This window comes from Microtus oregoni, unplaced genomic scaffold (assembly GCF_018167655.1).
Source record: "Microtus oregoni isolate MIOR12 unplaced genomic scaffold, Mior012 000027F_ref0000203, whole genome shotgun sequence".
NCBI classification, from domain to species: Eukaryota; Metazoa; Chordata; class Mammalia; order Rodentia; family Cricetidae; genus Microtus; species Microtus oregoni.
In genome coordinates, this window is record NW_024543086.1 from 18886554 (window position 1) to 18902501 (window position 15948).

Consider the following 15948-nt stretch of genomic DNA (forward strand, 5'->3'; position numbering starts at 1 on the left):
TTGAAGCCCCCAGCCTGAGGCTCAGAAAGCGCAAGGGTTTTAACTAAGTGAGCCAGTGGCAGTCTGCACCCACAGCCTCAGTAAGTATGTCTTCCCGTCTCCAGGGCTGGTGGGGTGGAATGCAGGCCACAACTCACATGCCCTTCTGGGTACTCTACCCAACTCCCTGAGGCCCTGGCTACCTCTTCCCTGCTTGTCCCACAAGGTGCAGGTATGCAGCTGCAGTCCCCAGGCTCACCAGTCAGTGTTACATCACTCACCTGTTTCCATCCCTTCCCTGGGCCAGCACGTTTTTCTCACCTCCAGCAGTAGAGGGTGATGTGGCTTCAGCTCGGAGTAACTGCAAACACATACCCCAACCCCATGCCTGGTTCTTCGGTGGGTTTAGGCTTTGGTGGGTGAGAAGGAAGCTGACTGGGGCTAAAGCAGTGCCACTCACAGCCAAGACTAGCGAGTGTTCTTAGCCCCTGGAGTCTGACAGAGTCAGAAGTGGATGAAATCCAGAGCAGCACGGACACCTAGAACCGGACCTAGCCAGAAACACTTCATTCCATGGGGGAGTCTCATCTGGTACTCACTGGGGATATGCCCACGTTTCCTGCCTAAGAAGAGGTCAGAACTGGCAGTATCTATGCCATCACCTTCCCTGAGTCTTCCAATGTCTTGTAAGTGACCTGCTCCATGCTGCCCTTCTCCAGGACCCAGGTCCGGGCATACAATCCAGTCTTTAGACGTGGGCAGCTTTCCAGACATTCATGCCAGGTGTCAGTCTTGCCCACAGGTTGTTTTTTTTTTTTTTTTGGTTTTTCGAGACAGGGTTTCTCTGTGGCTTTGGAGCCTGTCCTGGAACTCGCTCTGTAGACCAGGCTGGTCCCACAGGTTGTTTTGTCACAGGGTCTGATGTAGCCTAATGTGGCCTTGATCTTGCTGGGGTTATGGGCATGCACCATCAGGCCCAGTTTATATGGCATTGGGGATCTAACCCAGAGCTTCGGGCTCATTAGGCAAGCAATCTCCCAAACTCAGCACATCCCTAGTTCAGCCCAGCCCTTAGAGGGTCTCATCCTTAGGACTTTCATTTCCCTGTGTTTTGCCTATGCTGGTCGAGGGTCCTGACTACAGTGACCAGGTGTACAATATCTTCAGGGTCGGTTCCCCTAATCTCCTACTCTCCAGGAGTCACAGACCCACTGAAGTCATCACGTGTGGGCTCAGGCGCTGAAGGCCAGTGTGCTGGAGTGTCAGAGGACATAACCTCAGCCTGCAGATTAGGGCCCCAAGGGTACCAAGAGGGTTACAATAGCTTGAAACCAAGGTGATGCCCTTGCCCAAAGTGGGAGTGGTGTCTTGGAACAAGGAAGGACCCAGGGGAGGCAAATGGTATCGACATTGCTCTTAACCGCCTGGCCAGGTGAAGAGCTGAACTTAGAGACAATCAGCAAATGCTTTGGTCCCAAGACAGTGAAAACATTACTGTGACGAGCCACTTTCCTGTCCTTGGAACTAGCCCCAGCAGAGTCATAGCTGATGACACCTGAATTCACTGGGGGCGACTTCAGGACAACTGAGTGCCCCAGGGTCACATACTTCCTAAAAGGTACCTGGATCAGCTAGAATAATGTCCCCACTAAATGCACGTCCACGCTAAGCCACAGGGTGTGAAGATATTTGGAAAAAGTCTTTGTTGGTGTGACTACTGAAGCTGAGGACGTGCAGGACTCAGGTGCCAGGGTGAACACCCTTGTAAGAGTTGCCAGCCACGCATGGTGGTGCATGCCCACAATCCCAGCACTCAGATGGCCACCAGTTTATGGCCAACATAGGCCATATAGCAAGACCTTGTCCCGAGGTTTTTAAAAAAGTGAAAGCCTGTGTGAAGATGACAGCATTGATGACCATGACAGCTTCAAGACAAAGAACACCAGGAGGCTGGCAGCCCGAGGATCTCAACTTCCTACAAGAAACCAGCCTGGCTCACATCTCAGTTTGGATTCTGGCCTCCAGGAGGACAGAGAATAATTTCCTATTGTGATCAGCAATTAAAGAAGCCAGAATGATGGAGGAAGGTCATTGGCCAATAAAGAAACTGCTTGGCCCTGTGGGTGGAGTAAACAGAACAAAATGCTGGGAGGAAGAGGAAGTGAGGTCAGAGTCTCGACATCTCTCCTCTCTGGAGCAGATGCCTCAGCAGAGACGCCATGCCCTGCTCCCTGGCAGACACACGCGATGAAGGTCCGACCCAGGATGGACATAGGCTAGAATCTTCCCGGTAAGTGCACCTTGGGGTGCTACACACAGATGATTAGAAATGGGCTAAATTAATATGTGAGAATTAGCCTGTAAGTGCTAGAGCTAAAGGGCCAAGCAGTGATTAAAAGAATACAGTGTCCGTGTAATTATTTCGGGGCATAAGCTAGCCGAGCAGGCGGCCGGGGTGCTGGGAACGCAGCCCCGCCACCCCTATTTATTACTTCACCAGAGGAAGCTAATACACCACCAGAAAGGCCGAGGGCATTAGGAGGACCAGAGAGGACAGGCAGGCACTGGAGTCCCCCAATTCCACTGAGGTGTAGGAGCAGCCAGGAGGCTTAAAACCAGAGAAAGGAGGTGCCTTCTCTGGATGCTCAAGACTCAGAGGGTTCAATCGGACTGACTACGATTACAGCTGGGTTCTGGGCAAGTGGGTGGCAGCCACCACATGAGAGTCCTCCTCACAGTGCTTACTGGGCCAGTTGATCTCAGCTGCACAAATAAGGCCCAGAGGCTGGAGCTTGGAAGGGGTTATGAGGACTGCAAGTATTAGTTCCTATCTTGGACCTGGTGGGTGGCTGCATAGTCTCAGTCGCTTCCCCTTGCTCTAGGCCCTGTTGCTGCAGAGCATGGTTTATAGAATGCACTGCAGGCAGGATGTCCTCTGGAGAGGCGTACTCCAGAACTCAAAATAGCATGAAATTTAATTTTCCGCCTATTTGACAAGGCTTGGATGGGGCCCCAATCAGCAGCACAGATAAGGGTCCTCGGGTCCAGGGTGTGGGCCAGCTGGGCCTGAGGCAAACACTTCATGGTCCCCAGGCAGGCTGCGTGCAGGTGAGGCGGTCTGCGGGCACTCCCCCCGCGGGGCTCTGGTTGCTGGGCGCTAAAGCAAACGGGATCTGTTTGCCCAGTCTGCGATGACAATGCCGTTGCCAAATATTTGCCAGCCTCAGGCAGTTGTGGAGCCCAGCTATAAATGCTTGCACCCCAGGTGGAGGGGCCTACTGATTGAGCGCTGCAGTCCCATCAGGTAGGAGCCTGGGTGTATGGGTTGGAGTCTCCTGGGATGGTGAGGAGGGATAAGCGGGGAATTCCTCCCACAGGGAATATGTCTGCACTGAGCTCTCCACTAGCAGTTATCCTCAAAGGCTAGTGTCAGGACCACGGGACACCTCCTGAGACAGAGGAACCCAGCAATGTAGGACACTGCTAGTGGCCAGTCTCTGCTGCCCAAACTCAGGGTTTCAGGACAGCAGGGAGGGGCTGGGCTCTGACCAGACCTCTCAGAGAGCCATCATCTCCTGATACACTTAGGTAGATACTTGCTCCCCTATCTCTGTGAGGCGCCTGGTGACTCTAGGATTCAGATTCAGCCGGGAAGAGCCACATTACTCCCCAGCCACCGCCTCTTCCTTAGGCTCTTGCGCCTTTTGGGACCTGCACAGCAATCTGTGGGGTCCACTCCTTTAGGGATCTTCCATCTGTCCCTCCCACCCTTCACAGGAGGTCTGGGTGGGGGGCACTCACATTGTGGTCAGGTATCAAATTAAAACCCAGGGCTAGCTGGGTGTGGTGGCTCATGCCTCTCATCTCTGCTTTCAGGAGGCTAAGGCAGGGTTGACACAGGTTCTCCAAATGAGACTCCTTCCAAATGAGACTCCTTCCTTTCTTCCTTCCTTCCTTCCTTCCTTCCTTCCCTCCCTTCCTCCCTCCCTCCTTCCTTCCTTCCTTCCCTCCCTCCCTCTCTCCTTCCCTCCCTTCCTCCCTCCCTCTCTCCTTCCTTCCCTCCCTCTCTCCTTCCCTCCCTCCCTCCTTCCTTCCTTCCTTCCTTTCCTTTCCTCTCTTCTCCTCTCCCTCCTCCCTCCCTCTCCCTTCTCCCCTTTTTTGTTTTTTAAGATAGGGTTTCTCTGTGTTGCTCTGTAGCCCAGGCTGGTCTCAAACTCACAGATATCCACCTGCCTCTGCCTCCTGAGTGCTGGGATTAAAGGCACACACCAACACTGTCCAGCTAGACCTTTTTCTTAAAAAATAATCCCTTCCCAGAAATGGTGACACAGGCCCTTAATCCCAGAACTCTGGAAGCAGGGACAGGCAGACCTCTGTGAGTTTGAGGCCAATCCAGTTTACATAGCAAGTTCCAGGACAGCCAGGGCTATGAGAGAATCTATCTCAAGACAAAAGAAAACCAAACCAAAGCAGAAAAAAAACTAAACCCCCAAAATGTCCCTCCTCCGAAAAGAACTCCAGAGCTGTGACTGTAGCTAGGGAGGAACCAGGTCAGGTGGGGCTCTTTGGCCACCACAGCCCTTCTTTGGCCACCACAGCCCTTGAAGCTCCCCACAGTATCTGCCAGAGCGCTGGGCCTGTCTCCACCGGAATCCATGCTGGGACAAAGTAGACTCCTTGTCCAGTGCCTGTCCCTGCCTGCCTAGGCAGTTCTGATCTCTAGGTCTTCTGCCTCCTACCCTATTTTGTGGCCTGCCTGATCACAGCTGTGGTGGATTCTAATGGTTCCTCTGTACCATGATGGCCCCGCCCTACACAAGAGGATCCTGTATGCCTCTCTGACTAAGGCAGGTCCTCTCTGAGCTCACGAGTCCAAGTGATCAAGAGAAGAGCCAGCCAAGGCAGTTTTTTCAGGACCATACATTCAGGCTGTATCCAGTGGGCACCACCAGCCCTAACTTGCCAACCTGCCCTTTTACTTCCCTCCCAGCTTGTGTCTGCTACCCCAGGACCACCCCACCCTGTTTTGGAGACCTCAACAAGATGGCTGCTGGTGTGATACGGTCTGTCTGTGACTTCCGGTTGCCCCTGCCATCACACCAGTCCTTCCTGCCCACAGACCTGGAGGCTCCAGAAACTTCCGAAGAGGAAGAAGAGGAGGAGGAAGAGGAAGAGGGAGACCATGAGCTGCAAGATGAGGGGCCACAGGGCTGCAGCCCAGATTCCCAGAGCTCAGGGGTGGCCCCCCAGAGTCCCAGCAGGCCGGAGACCCCAATGCAGCTGCTGCGCTTCTCAGAGCTCATCAGCGGTGACATTCAGCGGTACTTTGGACGCAAGGACACAGGGCAAGACCCAGATGCCCAAGACATCTATTCTGACAGCCAACTAGCCAGCTGCTCTGCCCGGGATCTGTACTATGCTGATCTGGTATGTTTGGCCCAGGATGGGCCCCCAGAGGAAAAGGAGGCTGCTGAGCTCAGTGTGAATTTGCCTGGGGGGTCTGAGGGTCAGATGCACAGGTTGGGCCACAGAGGAGACAGGGTACCACCACTGGGCCCCCTGGCTGAGCTCTTTGATTATGGGCTCCGGCAGTTCTCCAGGCCCAGAGTGTCAGCTTGTCAAAGGCTGAGGCTAGAGAGGAAGTATAGCCACATCACCCCCATGACCCAAAGGAAATTGCCTCCATCCTTCTGGAAGGAGCCTGTGCCCAACCCACTAGGCCTGCTGCATCCAGGCACACCAGATTTTAGTGATCTGCTGGCCAGTTGGTCTGCTGAGGGTGGCTCCGAACTGCAGAGTGGAGGCACCCAGGCCCTGGAGGAGACACCGATGACTGAGATCTAGTAAGTAGGTAGGTCAGGTGTGTGCTGGGGCAGCAGTGGTCCTCTCTCAGGCACCCAGCCTCTCCTTGTTGCCCAGGTACCTCCCTAGTGGGTCTCTTTAAGCAGCCACGCAGTTGGCTCCCCCAGAGGACCCAAGCTTATCCTGAGCCTAGAACTGCCACCGCCAGCACTGTGAAGGGAGAGCAAACGCTTGTCTAGACCCAGCCACACCTGGCTACCAGTTCTCGGATGACCCCACTAAACACATCAGGTCTCAGAACTCTACCCACAGGAAGTGGACAGAACTCAGGCAAGAACAATGAGTCGTTTGCACACGTCCATCTGGGGAGACCCATTCTTTACCAAGCCAGCACCAAGACTCAAGTCAGTAGCAAAGGCCAGCCCTCCCTGCCTTGCCAGAGCTGATGATTCCATGTGCCATGCCCTGTGCTAGGCTGGTGGCAAGGGCTGGGAGCTGTGTGCAAAGTGCAGGTTTTCTTGAGAGGCCAGAAGAGGGACACAAGGGACACACTGCTTGATCACACAGAGGAGCGCAGACGCTGACTCTCCGGATTCATGCTCACAAATGGCTTCCTTGGTGGCACTTCGGTGTTAACAACGGCTGGGCAGGGATGAGGATGATCTGAGGACCCTGTGTCCTTACTCGTTACATTTGTCCTCAGAGGCAGCTGGGGTGGGTCCCAGGCGTGGCCTGGGTGTCCCTGAACAGAAATCCCAGGAAAAGTGATAAAAGGGCCTGGGGCTAAGCAGGGCAGAAAGGGTCCTTCAGGGTCAAATAACCTGGGCCTTGTGACTTTGGTCCCTCTCACTACTTGACACCCTTGTCAAGCCTTCGAGCTGCGGAAAAGCTGTTCCATCAGACAACAGGAGACTCTGGCTCCAACAGGTACAAGAACTGGCATCTTTATTTCTGGGACAGAATCTTGGGTGCAGGCTTCCAGTAGGTCATCGCAGAGATTGCTCCAGGCCTTTGGTGGGCCACCAGGTTCAAGAGGATTGTCTTCCACTGAAGCCACCTGCGCAGAGACACAGTTCATCCATAACACAACTTCTCGAGGCTGGGAGACCCAGGTTCTCAGCTGCCTACCTCACAGCCTGATACACGCCCCAGGAGTTCACAGGGACCATCTCGCTCAGGGCTATGTCCTTGATGAAGAACCGCTGCCTCACCAGGGACATGAACACCCGCTTGCTGCCCAGTGTCAGCGGCCAGGGGCCCTCCTCGCTCCACAGGCTCAGCATGCTCTCACGCAGGGTTGCGATCTCTTCTGCCCGCTGCAAGTGCAGAGGTACGGTGTTAACAGGACCCACGGAGGATGAAACAATGGCAGAGAAATGGGGACTGGATCACAGCGGCAGGCAGAGGATGTGTGTATGTGGGGATATCTTCTATGGAGGAAGCCCAGCAGTAGGGCCCCGTATCTAGGAAACACAGATCAGCACCACCCCACTAGTGAAGTGCCTGGGGCCCCATGGAGCAGACAGGAGCCGAGGGACTTGGGGCAGACTGGCAAGAGGGTGAGGGGTCAATGGTTCTCCCAGAGTTTCCTCTCACCAGCTTGGTCTCGTTATTAAACTTCAGGTTCTGGATGGTCTTGTTGGCCTGGAGGCTGTTCTCTAACTTGATTATTTGCTTCTGAAACTAAACACAGCTCCAATCATGGGTAGACACGGACTGCTGCTGTCCAGATGCACCCACTACTACAGAATCACCAAGACCCCGGAGTTTAGGGAGACAGATGCAGGTGCCTTCCTGGGGCCCAAGGGATACCGTGGCCAGCTGGCCCTGGATCTCCGCAATCTTCCGTCCGGGGTTCTCCTCCTTCAAAAACTGCACAGACATCAGCAGGGTAGCTAGCTCCTGTCGCACAGCCTCAACCTCAGACTCTCTGTGGACACCAAGGGCTGGCTGTAGGGGGTCCCAGAGCTCAAGGCAAAGGCTTAGTCCTGAGGCTGTCACAGGGTTGACAAGCTATACCACAGGAGGCAGAGCTCAGGGTGGGACGGGCTGGGGGCGGGGCAAGCACAGGTGCAGAGGGGAGGGGCCTGGAAGAATCCTGTGGGGACCAGTGACGATCAGGAATTCCCAGGGGCCTGGGAGGCTTCAAACCTCACCTGGCCTTGCCCTCGGCAGAGATCCTCAGGTCCACATCACTCTTGTGAAGAACACACTTGTTGGAGACATTTTCTATCTGAAGTGTGGAAAATGTAGGTGCCTAAGGTGACTCAACACAGCCACCTGGGAGCACCAGGCTAGCTCAAGCCAAGCCAAGGCCTGGATCTTCAAGAATAGGTGCACCCTGGCCTTACCCACCTGCTGGGGCAGGTTGTTCACTTTTTCCTGCACCTCCTGCAAGTGAGCTGAGACCTCTTTTAGCCACCGGACCAGATTCTGCAGCGACTCCCTTTCTACACCTTCCCATGCAGCCTGCACCTACAATTTCAATATCCAGTGAGGGATGGTACACAGGTGGGTGACAGGAGGCAGAGTGGCCTGGACAGCCTGGCCAGACACTGCAGAAGACAGGGATGCTAGACCTATGGCAGCCCTGGTGGTCATCCAAGGCAAGGTCATCCAGCTGAGCAGAGCCATGTCCTTGAGGGGGTGACAGCTAGTAGTGACAGGATAGAAAAGAGTCTGTCACACTGCAGGAGGGATACAGACATGGTGGTCAAAGGCTCCTGTCAGCAGCTGCTCTCAATGGCCATACATGCCCAGAAAGGATGCAGAGCCAGCCAACGTTGGGGATCCAGTTGCCATATCAGGGGGTGTGTTCACAGGAGCTACCAAAGAGAACAGGCCCTCATGTCAAAGCATAGCCTGCCCAAATGTGGTAACACTATCCAGCTGTAAGGAGATGAAGCATGGGTCCTTACAACAGGGGTGACCCATGAAGGCAGCTCAAGAGAGAAGCACGAGATGAAAGGGTTGGAATTAAGGGCCTACAGCCCGCAATTCAGAGCTGGATTGGGGAGAAGAGAGACTGTTAGACCCTGGGGTTTCTCTCTGAAGTGCTGAGAAAGCTCTGAAGCTGACTTGGCTGATAACTTTTCTAGGAATGTACTAAAACCACCGAGTCTTAGTTAGGGTTAGGGTTGAGCTCAGACGTGTGATCCCAACACTCAGGAGGATAAGGCAGGAAAATGAGGAGTATCATGTCAGACTAGGCTACGTGGTAAGATTCTCTCTTTAAAAAAATCAAAGCAAGAGGCTGGAGAGATGGCTCAGAGGTTAAGAGCACTGGCTGCTCTTCCAGAGGTCTTGAGTTCAATTCCCAGCACCCACATGGTGGCTCACAACCATCTGTAATGAGGTCTGGTGCCCTCTTCTGGCCAGCAGGCATACATATAGGCAGAACACTGTATACATAATAAATCGTTAAAAAAATGGTTGTGAGTCAAATTAAGAGAAAAGAAAAACAAAACAACGATTAAAAAAAAACAATAATGGGCTGAAGGAATGGATCAGCAGTTAGAAGCACTTGCTGCTCTTCCAGGGGACTGGAGTTTGGTTCCTAGTGCCCATGTTGGGTGGCTCACAACCACCTGTAACCTCAGCTTCAAGAGACTGATGTCCTCTTCTGGTCTGAGCACTCACACACAGGTGGCATGTACACACAGACACATAAATAAAAAATATATAAAAGAACTCAAATAAAATATAAAACCAAACAAAATCCACTGAACTGTATGTTTTAAAATGTGTTTTTCTTTGTTTGTTTTTTCAAGCAGGTTTTTTAGCTGGCCTGGAACTCACTTTATAGACCAGGCTGGCCTCAGACTCACAGAGATCTACCTGCCTCTTCCTCCAGAGTGCTGGGATTAAAGGGGAATTGCTGAAAAGAAGGGAGGGAGGGAAAGAGGGAGGAAGGAGAGTGAGATAAAGAGAAAGAGAGAGAGAGAGAGCGCCAAGAGGCTGAGAGTCCTGCAGGAGCTGCCCTACCTCGTGCAGAGATCAGGTCTCTACCCTTGGCCCCATCTCCTTTACCACCCTTCCGTGGGGTCTGCCCACCTTACCTGGGACAGCTTCACGCCTAGTGTTTGTTCCTGCAGGTCTAGCTTCCAGCTGAGAGCTAGACAATGGTCACTCAGGTCCTTCAGCTGCTGGTCCAGACCTGCCACTGACCCTTCTAGGACCTGGCTCTTCTCTTGAAGCTGCTCGAGACAATGGAGTCAGGGAGGCTAGCTGATGCCTATGTACACAAGGATCCCCGCCGACCTCCACCTCACTTAGCCCCTTACCAGTTCCAGTGCACCCTGAGTTTCCTGCTGGGCTAGCTTGCCAGCCATCTGCACAGCCTCCAGATTCTCCTGGATGTACGAGGCCAGCTCTCCGGCCTGGCTTTCCTCCAAGCTCACCTTGGCCTCCCTGCATATAGATGTTCAAACTGTCCCTTAGTGCTACCCAGTGAGGGGACATGCTTGCTAGCTCTGGGACCTTCCAAGCGATTCCATGGACCAGAGGATGGGTGCTACCAAGAAGGGGCTGTGAGCGAGGATCAGGGTGGAGGGACAGGAGCTCCAGCAGAGGGCTGCTAGCCTGTCCAAACATGACCAACTGGCCTAGTGTTTAACTGACAGCTGCAGGGGCTGAAGCAAGACATTCCCCAGTTGAGCTCAGTAGGGGTTAGCTGAGCAAGGGACTGGGTGGCCCACTGTCCTGACACGACACCCACCGGGCCTTCTGCTCAGCCATCAGGACACGATTCAGTGACACCTGGTTCTGTCGCACAAACTTGGTCAGGTAGACTACAGCTTTGTCCAGGCCCCGGCACTGCTCCAGTAGGTGACCCTCCTCCTCCTGCTGTGGCAGAAGTGGCCCTGAGCCTTGGTGCCAACCCCATCTCCCCGCCTTCTGGCCACCCAGGCCCACCCACCTCACGATGTGCCCGCAGGGCCCGCAAGCGCTCCTCTGTCAGTTCGTGTAGCTTCTGCCAGCGGCTTTCCAGTTCCTCTTGAAGGCTGCTTTCTGCCATCAGACGTGTGCTCTCTGAAGACTTCATTCTCTGTGGAGACAGCACTAGCTGCTGTGAATCTGGGACTGCCCCCCCCACGGGCAATCCGTGAGGAACTGGGCCCCGCCCAGGCTCTCACCTGCTCCATGGCCAGGAAACACTTCTGAAGAAAACTGCACAGTTTGGCCTCCCTCTTTAGGAAGCGGATGCTCATATCCTCGCTGAATTTAGTCACCTGGTTCTGGGGGGGGGGGGGGTCACATGGTCACCTGAGGCCTCCTCACTGGTTATCCTTCCCTGCCTGGTATATCCCTCCCTGTTTCCAATCCCTGCACAGCCAGGCTGCATGCACTGGGCAGGAAGGAAGGTAGGGCAGATAGGACCCACTGTCCCTCAAAATGCTAGCTCACAGGCCAGAAGGGGCCCTAAAGGTCAAGGCCACAGGAGTCCAGACAGTTCAGCATACATTCAGAGCCCCGGATGCATCCAGGGAAGGTTGTGCAAGGGGCACTGGATTCCATGCCGAGCTGGAGCCTCAGTATGAGGAGGCGTGAGAGTATCCCCATCCAAGTAGGAGCACCCCACGCACAGGCCTCATCAAGAGGGTAGGAGGGAAAACTAGACGGAACCCTTTGGGCTTTGCCTCCTCTCTATGCTGCATTCCTGCTGCTCTGAGGGTCTAAAGGCCCAACCCAGCCTCTGGCCTCTCTACCTCACACTTTTAGGACTTGACGTAGCCAGTGCCATTATGGAGTTGAACAGCTGTGGTCACCTCTGAGAATCTTGGTCTGCAGTAATGGCCATGAGAAACAGCTCTGAGCAGGTAGCTTTGTCTATGGGAGTGGGGCTAATAGTCCCTCTGGGCAAGAGGGGGGAGAGTCACAAGACCTTTCTGTGTCATTACAACCACCACTCCCCGCTACCCAACTACTCCATGCTGGTATAGAAGAGGGAACATTTTTTTTTAAAGATTTATGTATTAATTATGTATACAGTATTCTGTTTGTGTGTATGCCTGCAGGCCAGAAGAGGGCACCAGATCTTATTACAGATGGTTGTGAGCCACCATGTGGTTGCTGGGAATTGAACTCAGGACCTTTGGAAGAGCAAAACAGTGCTCTTAACCACTGAGCCATCTCTCCAGCCCAAGAGGGAACATTTTGACGGTGAGGTCATGGGAGCTCTTTGGCCTTGCGCCACCTGTTACCCATGTGCCTGTAAGAAGCCCCACAACGCTTATTTATTTGCCAGGCTGAACTTAGAACCTCTCTTTAACTCTGTTGGCCCCTTCCCTACTTGTAGTGAGAATGTGTTTCTCTTAATCTCCCCAGGACTGCCAGGATTTAACAAAGCCGAACGTTGTGGCACAGGCCTGTAACTGCAGTACTCAGGAGGCTGAGGTTCACAGGGGGTTTCTGGGAGTTTGAGGTTAGCCAGAGCTTTACAGTGAAGCTCTCACCTCCCTACATGTACCAAAGAAAGGTCTTAAGAAACCTTCTACTTCATAATATCCATTTACCTAGCACCTTCTTCATGGTCATAGGGCTCTCCTGACAACAGGCCTAGCTCTCAGGCCCTGAGTCTGGGAGAAGATGGTTCTCAGGGAAGTTTTCACATCGTCTGAGCCACTGCTGATCTCCTTGCCTCGTAGGAGGGAAGCCTAAAACAGGGTTGGCTACTTTTTTTGGCGGGGGGGGGGGGGTTGAAGACAGGGTTTCTCTGTCCTGGAACTTGCTCTGTAGACCAGGGTGGCCTCGAACTCAGCGATCTGTCTACCTCTGACTCCCATGTGCTGGGATTAAAGGTGTGCAGCACCCACCGCTAGTCTTTATTTTTCTTTTAAGATAGAGTCTCATGTAGTCCAGGCCGGCCTCACATCTGTCATGCAGTGGATGATACTGAACTTCTGAATTAGCCTCTATCTGCCAAGGGTTAGAATTACAAGCGTGTACCACCACACTCAGTTTTAGGGGTGCTGGAGGTTGAACCCAGAACTTGGTGCATGCTAAGCCAGTACACCATCAACTGAGCTATACACCAATCCCTCAGCCACGTTTTCTGCATGACCAGACAGCAAACATTTCAAGTTCACAGGGTCTCCTGTGAAGAGTCCCAACTCTTGTCCAAAGTTGCCACTGTCACTTTGTTAAACAAATGCTCATGGCTCTGTGCCAATAAAACTTTATTATAAAAACAGATATTGGGGTGTTAAGTCCTGACACCAATGCTGAAGAGCCCTCAAAGGGCCTGGGCCCTCCGTGCCTAGCCTACGAGGAACCCTTCTCCCAAAGCTCTTGTACTCTTGCTGATGTCAGTGTTAGCTTCCCAGCAGCCTGGACGGAGATGCCACTACCCCTGGGCAGCAAAATGATGTTGGGACAGCTGGAAGCACCCAGTATGCTCAGCCCACACTGTCTTGTGAGGAGACTGGACACACAGAACAGCAGCTGTAGTCCCTAGTGTCTATTTATAGAGCCCAGGAGGAGCTGGGTGGCAGGCATGCGTAACCGTTCTTCAGCCCCATGAGGAAAAGAGGCCCCTCTTAAGGGTTCAGAGTAGAAGGGAGAACATTCTGCCCTAGGAATTTGTGTTACTGTATACACTGATAAACAACCGCAGGTCACAGGCTAGGGACACTGGAGGTCACTCAGGGACTTAGATGACTTCTGCCTAGGCTAGCTAGGTTTGGCTTTCAAGAGGTACCTGCATCTTGGACAACCCACGGTCCACTTTTTCGTTGGTATCCTCTTGGTTCCTCTGCAGGGTGCTATAGGCTGCTTCCCGGCCCTGCTCCTCTTGCCTCAGCAAGTCAGTCAGCTTGGTCAGCCTAGAGGCAGTAGGTGTGGTAACACTAACTCAGCTGGGGAACCACAGGGAGCCTGGTGGGCTTTGGGACCCTGGGTCCATCTTAGGCTGGGGTCCACAACCTGCCCAGGTTACACATGGAAGCTGAGATAGACTTTGGAGTCCCTAGTGAGGGCAAGGCACCAAATAAAGGAGAGCAGGAAGGCGGGGTTCCCAGCAGTCAGCAGTGCGGCACTAATGGCAGAGGACAGCCCACTGGCGGCACTAGGGGCATAGGGCAGGGCAGGCCTGAGACTCTCAACGTGTACACAAAACTGGTTTGGCAACAATCCAGGGAATTGGCCCACCTGAGGTTCATCTCCTGCTCAGAACATTTCCGCTCTGTGTTCTGTAACACCTGTGTTCTTCGGATCTGTGCCAAAGCCTCTCGGACCTCCACCAGCCTGGCATAAGGAGTTTCTCTGCCAGCCCCAGAGCAGCTAGGCAGCCTTTGTTGCTGCAGCTGTAGCCATGGGGCCTGACCACCAGCCTCCCACCGCCTGGACAGTCGGTCCCACTGTATGCAGAACCTAGTCTGAGTTGGACTACTATAGGTATCGTTTAAACACTACTACCTGGGGGAAGGGACACCCACGCAGGCCCTAACACCAGCTGCTGCAGGGAAGCAGTGGTCCCAGCCCTTCCCACTGAAGCTTATGCTTGTCTCTCTGTATGTTACCTTTTATCCAGGACTTGTATCTGGTTCTGGCTCTGGGGCCCAGACAGCTGTAAGGAGGAAAGGAGGACTAGGCAGGCCAAGTCTGCTGCCTACAAAGTCCCTCCAGCACCAGTGCAGGTGGGTGTGTAGGAGCCAGAGCATGGAGCCACGGGAATCAGTAGGGTCAGGGTCCAGTAAGCTGTTCCAAGCACCAGGAAGAGTTGCGTGCCTGTGTCTGCTGCTCTGCCCAATGTCTCACCTCTAAGGCCTCCTTCTCGGGGCTCCAGGCCACTTGTTGCACTTCCTGCCTCAGCTGGCGCAGCTCTGAGGCCTGGAGCTGCACACGAGCACGAACCTGCAGCAGCTCACGAAGCAGGCCCAGTGTGGCATGCTCACAGCGGTCCCTGTGTGCCCTCAGGCGAACCACCTCAGCCTGCAGCTCAGCTACCCTGGTCAGGGCCAGAGCAGCTGGGTCAAGCTGTGCTTCTCTTGGAAGTTACCCCCGCCCCCGCGTGTCATCTCCATTCCTCATACTCTGCAAGGCTCACCACTGCTCCAGCTGTTTCCACTGCTTAGGGGTGTCATGTTCAGGGACCACGCAGCTGGACACGGGGCCACTGCACTCATACCTCTCTGAGGTATCCACACCCAAGGGCTCGGGACTGGCTAGGCCTTCTGTTATGAGACGCTCCAGGTCCTCGAGCGTGACAGTGTTCAGTTGTGAAGGTGAAAGCCCCAGTGAGGGGCTGTCCGCTAGCAACAGAAGGAGGCACCTAGCGAGCTCACGCACAGGGACAGAGTAGTTCCTGTAACCTTGCTCAGTGCTATCCCAAGCTACTGCTGGGTCAGAGAGCAGCCCTGCTAGAGGTTCACCCCTCCTCTCCACTCACCTGACATAGCTTCACCAGTAGTCACTACCTGTAGCCCAGCTTTATGGCATTAGTGCCTCTGTGGATGTCCAGAGCCAGACACCCAGGCCAGGATGGCTGAGATTGGCTGGAGGGAGGCAAGTATTCCCAGGCCAGAAAGCTGCAGGGACTGGGGATCAGTTGAAGGACAGAAGAGAAGGCTTTGGATCAGAGGAGGAAAGGATTTAGAGAGGCTGTAGAACTTAGGGAAGTGAGGGTCAAGAGGAAAGGTCTGTATCTTGGGGAGAAGACAGGGTCAGGAGTGGAGACTGTGGCCCTTTGGGAGAAGATGAGTCGGGAGAGGCTGTGGACCCCTGAGAGCAGTTAAGTATGAAGTAGTGGGCTCCTGCCCTTCCACCCACCTCTTCAGTGAATCTTGCTGAAGGAGGCAGGTACAGCTGAGTTAGTCTAGAACCTTCTTTTTCTCACAGAACCCTATGACTTCATGGCCAACTGCCAGTGGAACCTGAGTCTTCATCTACCCTGTCCTGTGGCTTCCCTAACTTCTGGCTCCTGGAAGGATGTGGGGGGACTATGAAGCATCCATCTTGCAAAAGGGCCTCCTCTGGCTCTGGAGTTACTGGGTTATGATCATGATGAAGAGGTTGTCCAGGAACCTTGTGTCCCACACATAGAGCAGAAAGTGAGGGTCCTAAGCAAATGAGACACAGCTAGCCAGATACCCAGAGGGTAGGATGGCAGTCACAGACGAGGCCACTGGGGTTTCAGCCTTCCCATGAGTCACAATGAGAATATTGGGA

General features: G+C 53.9%; 2 protein-coding genes across 2 annotated transcripts; one reads left to right on the top strand and one right to left on the bottom strand.

Moving 5' to 3' along the window:
* The first annotated feature begins 5022 nt into the window (after positions 1-5022).
* On the top strand, positions 5023-5823 carry Percc1 (proline and glutamate rich with coiled coil 1). Its single transcript, XM_041675893.1, has one exon. It carries the CDS (start codon positions 5023-5025, stop codon positions 5821-5823), a length of 801 nt encoding a protein of 266 aa, XP_041531827.1.
* Positions 5824-6629: 806 nt separating this feature from the next.
* On the bottom strand, positions 6630-15176 carry Ccdc154 (coiled-coil domain containing 154). Its single transcript, XM_041676587.1, has 17 exons — positions 15170-15176; positions 14828-15116; positions 14539-14728; positions 14301-14347; positions 13930-14025; positions 13481-13604; positions 10917-11018; positions 10700-10828; positions 10499-10623; positions 10065-10191; positions 9840-9977; positions 8137-8256; positions 7938-8014; positions 7594-7711; positions 7378-7464; positions 6910-7097; positions 6630-6838 (listed from the first exon to the last, which is right to left on the bottom strand). Exons 1-17 carry the CDS (start codon positions 15174-15176, stop codon positions 6727-6729), a joined length of 2076 nt encoding a protein of 691 aa, XP_041532521.1. The 3' UTR covers positions 6630-6726.
* Positions 15177-15948: the final 772 nt, after the last annotated feature.